The sequence below is a fragment of the Rhinoderma darwinii genome, assembly GCF_050947455.1.
Source record: "Rhinoderma darwinii isolate aRhiDar2 chromosome 1 unlocalized genomic scaffold, aRhiDar2.hap1 SUPER_1_unloc_23, whole genome shotgun sequence".
In the NCBI taxonomy this organism is placed as follows: Eukaryota; Metazoa; Chordata; class Amphibia; order Anura; family Rhinodermatidae; genus Rhinoderma; species Rhinoderma darwinii.
The window spans coordinates 47,608-55,034 of record NW_027461660.1 but is presented as its reverse complement, the minus strand read 5'-3'; the positions used below and the strand labels follow the sequence as shown (position 1 = coordinate 55,034).

Sequence of the window (7,427 nt, the reverse complement as noted above, 5' to 3'; positions counted from 1 at the left end):
CACTTTTTGGAGAATACCATACAAAGAAATCAACGGCCTCTGCTCCCTTGCAACTAACGTCCAATTTGCTTCACAGTAAGTGAATATCTGTGGAAAAATAGATAAAAAAGACCAGTGATTAATCCACAAAATGTATGGATGAATTACATACGGGATATACCATAAAAATACACCTGGAAAAAAGTCAATATAAGACTCAAATTCCTACATGTATATAAACTAACTATACTACAACGATCAGATACAAACCATAATCCCCAGCCAGTGCTTGCTCAGTGAGCTCTAAACTCCTCTCCAGGTTTACAATGCTCCTAACTGCTGCACGTTGAATATTTAGATCCAATACCTGGGCTGCCAAATACACAACATGCCGCATCTAGTGCACAGATATTCACCCTCAAACGGCTGTTCAAGGCACACATACATGCACAAGACACACCTGGTAGCATTGTCCATGGAGCACAATTTTAAATGGGATAAACAGTATAGTAACACAAATAATTAACTTCTGTTTTATACAGAACACAAAACAATGCACAAAGAAAATTGACCAAACCATAATAATCAGCAAAATCGCACTTTACTAGTGGACTCGAGGAGGATGAGCTGCCCAGGTCCTGATGCAGTTTAGCAGTCTCAAACCATAACATTTCCTCCACCATGATCTCAAGGAATTTACAGGTTTCTTTCTCGTGAAACCCAGTCTATAATTTATAATATTCATAATTTAACATGTCTTCTGATACTGGGGGACAAATTACTTTTTGATTCTTCTTTCCATAGCAGACTGTTCCAGAAGTCATGTTATTTGCCTAGCTGTTCACGAGCAAACTAAAGTCTAGATCTGATGTTTTTTTTCTGGATAACTAAGGTTTTGCTTTGGAGCACCCCATGTAGCTTTAATTTTTGCCGCATTTTTGGAATGGTAGACATCAAGAGAATCAAAATCTGCAGTAGATCTTTAAAGAAATTCTGGGGTTCTCAGAAACTTCTCTCAGAATCTTGTGTTCTGCTCTCAGGCTGATCTTACTGAGACAGACTGGCCTGGACAAATTGGCAGTTGTCTGAAATTTCCACATGCAGATTGTTTTCTGGACAGTGGAATGATTGACATCTAATAGTTTTGCCATTTTCCCTTTCCTGAATCATAGACATCCATAACCTTTCTGAAGGCCTCAGAGCGCTACGGTTCTCGGCATAGTGATACCAGACATTTCAATAACAAAGGGAAACCAAACATCAGGGGATTAACCCCTTAACGCCGAATATATCCGTCCTCAGCAGATGCTAGTTCGCGCAGGAGAACGGATATATCCGTCCTGTGATGGTGCGGGTGCTGACAGTGTACCCACGCGATCAGCGGCAGGAGCACGGCTGTTATACACAGCCTGGCTCCTGCTGCAGCTGCCGGAATCGAAGCACGCTCCGATTCCGGCAGTTTAACCCATTAAATGCCGCTGTCAATAGTGACAGCGACATCTAATGTGTTTGACAGAGGGAGCACCCTCTGTCACCCCATCGTTGCCCCGGCAAAGAAATCACGGGTCACCGTCGGGTTACCATGGCAGCCGGGGTCTAACAAAGACCCCCAGGTCTGCCTTCAGCAAATGCCTGTGAGGCGATGCCGGAGGCATGCCCTAATAGATTGCCTGTCAGTTTTACACGGACAGGCAATAATGCTTTGGTGTACTAAAGTATACCAAAGCATTATATATGCGATTGGCAGATCGCATAGTGAAGTCCCCTAGTGGGATTAAAAAAAAAAAAATATGTAAAATCAGTTAAATAAAGTTCGTGAAAAAAAAAATTAAATTAGTGAAAATCAAAAGTGTCAAAACAAATAACACATACACATATATGGTATCCCCGCGATCGTAACAACTTGAACAATAAAATGAACACATTAATTAAACCGCCGGATGAACGGCGTAAAAAAAAAACGCAAAAAACTCTTTTCTCCCATTCCCCCCATAAAAAATTAAATAAAAATTAATCTATAAGTCCTATGTACCCCAAAATAGTACTAATGAAAACTACACATTGGTCCGCAAAAATAAAGCCCACATACGACCACATTGACGGAAAAATAAAAAAGAATTACGTCTCTTGGAATTCGGCGATGCAAAAACAAGTTATTTTTTTCTAAAAGGCTTATTGTGCAAACGTAGGAAAACATATAAAACCTTTACATATTTGGTATCCCCGTAATCGTGCCGACCCATAGAATAAAGTTAACATGTTATTTACGCTGCATAGTAAACGGCGTAAATTTATAACGTGAAAATCAATGCTGGAATAGCTGCTTATTTTCAATTCTCTCCTAAAATAAAGTTAATAAAAGTTAATCAATATGTTATAAGCATCTAAAAACTGTGTCGACGGAATAAAAAAAAAAGTTACGACTCTTGGAATGCGACGGTGAAAAAACAAAAAATAATCCTTGGTCATTAACATGCAAAATGGCCTGGTAATTAAGGGGTTAAATGAGACACGTTCCTCCTGGATCCTGTCTAAGGCTGGAATCACACAGGTTTTTTTTAGGCAAATTAAAAAGTGTATGAAAAGAATTGGGAAATATAAATGAAGGACTTTTCTTTCCGGCTGGATCCACTTCTGGCTTTGAGATGCAGTTGGATGCTACAGAAACAACCCACTTAGATGTATGGAACTATTTACAGTTTCAGAAATTTATACTAGAAATCTGCCACAAGTGAATCTACCCTGAGGGTAAGAACAGACGGAAAGGCAACCACAACATAGCCACATAGGTGGCGAATGGACACGCGATTTAGCCGGTAAATTATTCAATTAGATAGTTACTTTGTTAGTGTTTTTTTCTTCTATTCCATCACCTTCATCTTTTTATGCTGTTTTAATGAAAGTCAAATATAAAATGTCCATATATGTTAAAAACAAAAACGTTTACATTGTCCTTACGGTCACTCTGGATTCTCCTTCAGTGTGGGGGAATTTATGAATACAGTAATAAGAAGCGAGATTCATGGTGGCAATTCAGCTTCTCTGCTTTGTAAGTAAACCAGGCACTTCTTTTCTTCTTTATATCCACAGTACTTTTTCTTCATAGATTCCGGTCACAGTTGAGCACAGGTAAATATAATTTGGGTGTTTGGCAGATCCAGGCTAATTCCAGCCAAAAAATAAACAAACACTCTTATTGGCTGTTTAACCCGTTACTGAACGCCAATACGCCTTTTCACGATCCCTGCTCGAACGGGTCAGATCGATATCAGTTTAACCCCCTCAGATACGTCACCCAAAAAGCGAGCACCGTATCTGAGTGTTTTTGGAGAGAGGGAGGGAGCTCCCTCTCCCACCCCACCAGCACCCTGCGCATGATAGCAGAGTGCCGGTGTCTTCTATATCAGCCGGGGGGCCCAATAAAGGCCCCGAGGTCTGCCTGTAGCGTATACCTGAAAAAAATTAAAAAAACACCTTTTCCCCATACAAAATGTTTTATTATTAAAAGGACAAAACAAAAAAAGTTCAAAAGCTACATATATTTGGTATTGCCACGTCCATAACGACCCCAACTATAAAGTTATTACATTATTTAACCCACACAGTGAACGTCATAAAAAAATAAAATAAAAAAAACATGCAAAAATCCGTTTTCTATGAATCCTGCCTTAAAAAAAAATTTGATAAAAAGTGATCAAAAAGTCGCATGTACTCCAAAATGGTGCCGATAAAAACTACAAGTCTTCCCGCAAAAAAAAGCTCTCATACAACTGCATCGGCGGAAAAAAAAAAAAAAAGAAAAGACATCGCTCTTCAAATATGGAGACACAAGCACAAATAATTAAAAAAAAAAAAAAATACATTGTTTTTTACTGTGTAACCATAGTAAAACCTACAAAATCAATATAAATTTGGTATTGTTGCCATCATAACAACCCGCTGAATAAAGTTATTGTGTTATTTATACCACACGATAAATGGCGTAAATTTAGGATGCAAAAAAGTGTGGCGGAATTGTTTTTTTTTATTCCCCCCAAAAATGCTTTTTTAGAAAAGTTATTCAATAAAATTCCATGTACCACAAAATGGCGCTGTTACAAAATACAACTTGTCCTTACAAAAGACAAGATCTAATACAGCTATGTCGACTAAAACAAAAAAGTTATAGCTGTTTGAATGAGACGATGGAAAAAACGTAATAAATAGCTTGGTCATTAAGGCCTAAAATAGGCGGGTCACTAAGGGGTTAAAGTCTGTGAATAATTTGATGTGTTTCAAATATTTTTTTTTTTATCTTATAGCATTTCCCACATTCTAAACGAGATTATGGTTTCTACTTCATGTGAATTCTCTGCAAAGTTCCAAAATGTAAATTTATTTTAAAAAACAAATATCTTCCACATATAGATCATCAAAATGGCTTCTCCCCTGTATGGTTTCTCCGATGAGCCCTCAGCTTTGCTTTAGTAGTAAAACATTTCCCACATTCTGAACACTACTATAATTTCTCTCCTGTGTGACTTCTCTTATGTACAACAAGACTTGATTTATCTGTAAGACATTTCCCACATTCTGGACATGAATATGGCTTCTCTCCTGTGTGACTTCTCTCATGTCTAACAAGACCTGATTTATCTGTAAAACATTTCCCACATTCTGAACATGAATACGGCTTCTCTCCTGTATGACTTCTCTCATGTATAACAAGATGGGATTTATATGTAAAACATTTCCCACATTCTGAACATGAATATGGCTTCTCTCCTGTGTGACTTCTCTTATGTACAATAAGACCTGATATATCTGTAAAACATTTCCCACATTCTGGACATGAATATGGCTTCTCTCCTGTGTGACTTCTCTTATGTACAATAAGACCTGATTTATCTGTAAAACATTTCCCACATTCTGAACATGAATATGGCTTCTCTCCTGTGTGAATTCTCTTATGTTTAACAACATAGGATTTTGTTATAAAACATTTCCCACATTCTGAACATGAATACAGCTTCTCACCTCTGTGAATTTTCTCATGTGTAACAAGAGCTGATTTATTTGTAAAACATTTCCCACATTCTGAACATGAATATGGCTTCTCTCCTGTGTGACTTCTCTCATGTCTAACAAGATGTGATTTATTTGTAAAACATTTCCCACATTCTGAACATGAATACGGCTTCTCTCCTGTGTGACTTCTCTCATGTCTAACAAGATGTGATTTATTTGTAAAACATTTCCCACATTCTGAACATGAATATGGCTTCTCCCCTGTGTGAATTCTCTCATGTCTAACAAGATTTGTTTTCAATTTAAAACTTTTCCCACATTCTGCACATGAATACGGCTTCTCACCTGTGTGACTTCTCTCATGTATAACAAGATGTGATTTATGTGTAAAACATTTCCCACTTTCTGAACATGAATATGGCTTCTCTCCTGTATGAAGTCTCTCATGTATAACAAGACCTGATTTATCTGTAAAACATTTCGCACATTCTGGACATGAATACGGCTTCTCTACTGTGTGAATTCTCTCATGTCTAACAAGATTTGATTTAAATTTAAAACATTTCCCACATTCTGAACATGAATACGGTTTCTCTCCTGTGTGACTTCTCTCATGTATAACAAGATTTGATTTATCTGTAAAACATTTCCCACATTCTGCACATGAATACGGATTCTCTCCTGTGTGAATTCTTCTGTTTGTTAAAAGACCTGAGATTTTTTTGAACGGTTTACCACATTGAAACCTTTTACCCCCTTTCTGGGCTGTACTTGTGGTAACAATCTGTGATTGGGTAGAAGGTTCCTCATTATTAGTGAAATTATATGATAGGTCTTTACTGTGAAGTCCTGGATGTATATTAAGGGTAATGAGGTTTTCTCCTGAAGAGCGCTGGATGATATCTTCATCGTCTACTTTATAATTTAGCAATAACGTGAAGTTTCCCTCAGAGTTCTTACTGGGATTTTCTGTTAGGATTAAAAAAACAAACTGTGATTTTGTTTCACAATAGAAAAGTTGACAAATTTATAACATTTGTGTTAGGCTGGAAACACACATGCCGTGTTTTGAGCCAAAGTCAGAAGTGTATCAAGCAGGAAGAAGTTTAAGCCAAGCCTTTTGACTCCATTCCAGCCTTATAACGCTTTGTATAACAATACATGACAGTCCAGGATTCTGGTCTACACTCAGTTCTCCACTATTAATTTATTACATAAAGCTCGACATAATAAAATAATTTTTGGGAAAAAGCAGAACCTTGTCTGGTAATGAAGCCTGTTCTCTGCTAACACATTTGGACTTTTAAATACTAATAAGGCATACACAATCTTAACTTAATATTGTTACAGTCTAATATTGCCCACAGTCTACATTTAACAAGATAATGTGTCATGAGACAAATCAAAGGATGAATTCATGGACATGATAATGAGGTCTGCATATCCAAATGGCTGAACAGTCACCGGATCTCAATTTTATAGATCATCTTTGGGATGTAGTGGAATAGACAGAGTGAAGTTAATAATCAGAATCTGTAATACAGGTTTCCAGTACATAGTAATATCATTCCACTAAGAATTCAGGCTGTTGTAAGGGGAAAGAGTGTCCTATCAAGTACTGATAATGTGAACCTAATGAAATGAAGTGGCCTCATTCAAGTTTTAGTCATGTGACAACTTAATAGCAAATTGTCGTTCTATTTCTCTCCAACCTATATGTATTTGGTCTTGTTTTTCTCAAAACATATAGGGCTTCGACGTTGTGTAATACAATAAGTGATATATTTAACTGTGATGGAGTGGGAGAGTCGGAGAGGAGAAAACTCAGCAGGATGTTTTAAAATGTCCTTGCAGAGATAGGTGTGGACCACCAGGACATTTATAATCTATGGGCAGTCAGCAACTGGTTAAAATAGGTGCTTTCTAATAATCATGGATATATTTTTTAATCCAATATAAAAACCACATCTTTAAACCCACTTTGAAAACTTCTTAAAGACCTTTAAAGCGTACCTAATTTTAAGACGACTTTTCAGAATAATCTGTTATATGTGTGTACAGGAGGAATAACACTATTTCTGGCCATTACATGACTTGTATATGGCATTCTTTTAGCAGTTTTCCCTCTGCAGGCTCGATCTATAATTCTCAGTTTTCCCTGAGGTAGTGGGTGTAGCTTAACTGCCATCATGTCTTCTATACACTGCACACAGAGCAGAGAGCCACCCTGGTCTACTATCTCTCTGTAGCACACCCTTAGAAGCTGCAGCAGCATGGAGCACATCATACAGCAAGCAGTAAGGAGCAGTGTAGTGGAAAATCCAGCACAGAGGTGACATATAACTCTTACCAGAGGCCTATGTCAACTCTCTCTGCTTCTGCTCCCCCTCTCCTGTTCAAAGTCCTTTATTGACAACAGCATCTGTGTCTATGTGCTCCTG

At 37.6% G+C, this 7,427-nt stretch overlaps 1 protein-coding gene across 1 annotated transcript in view; it reads right to left on the bottom strand.

The window, feature by feature from the left end:
* Positions 1 to 3,864: 3,864 nt before the first annotated feature.
* The window catches only part of LOC142671118 (uncharacterized), a 50,818-nt gene continuing 47,255 nt past the window's right edge, over positions 3,865 to 7,427 (bottom strand). Inside the window, exon 9 of the mRNA XM_075847139.1 lies at positions 3,865 to 5,955. Within this exon, the coding sequence (XP_075703254.1) occupies positions 4,478 to 5,955 (1,478 nt within the window). The 3' untranslated portion in view covers positions 3,865 to 4,477. The remainder of the gene's footprint in view (positions 5,956 to 7,427) is intronic.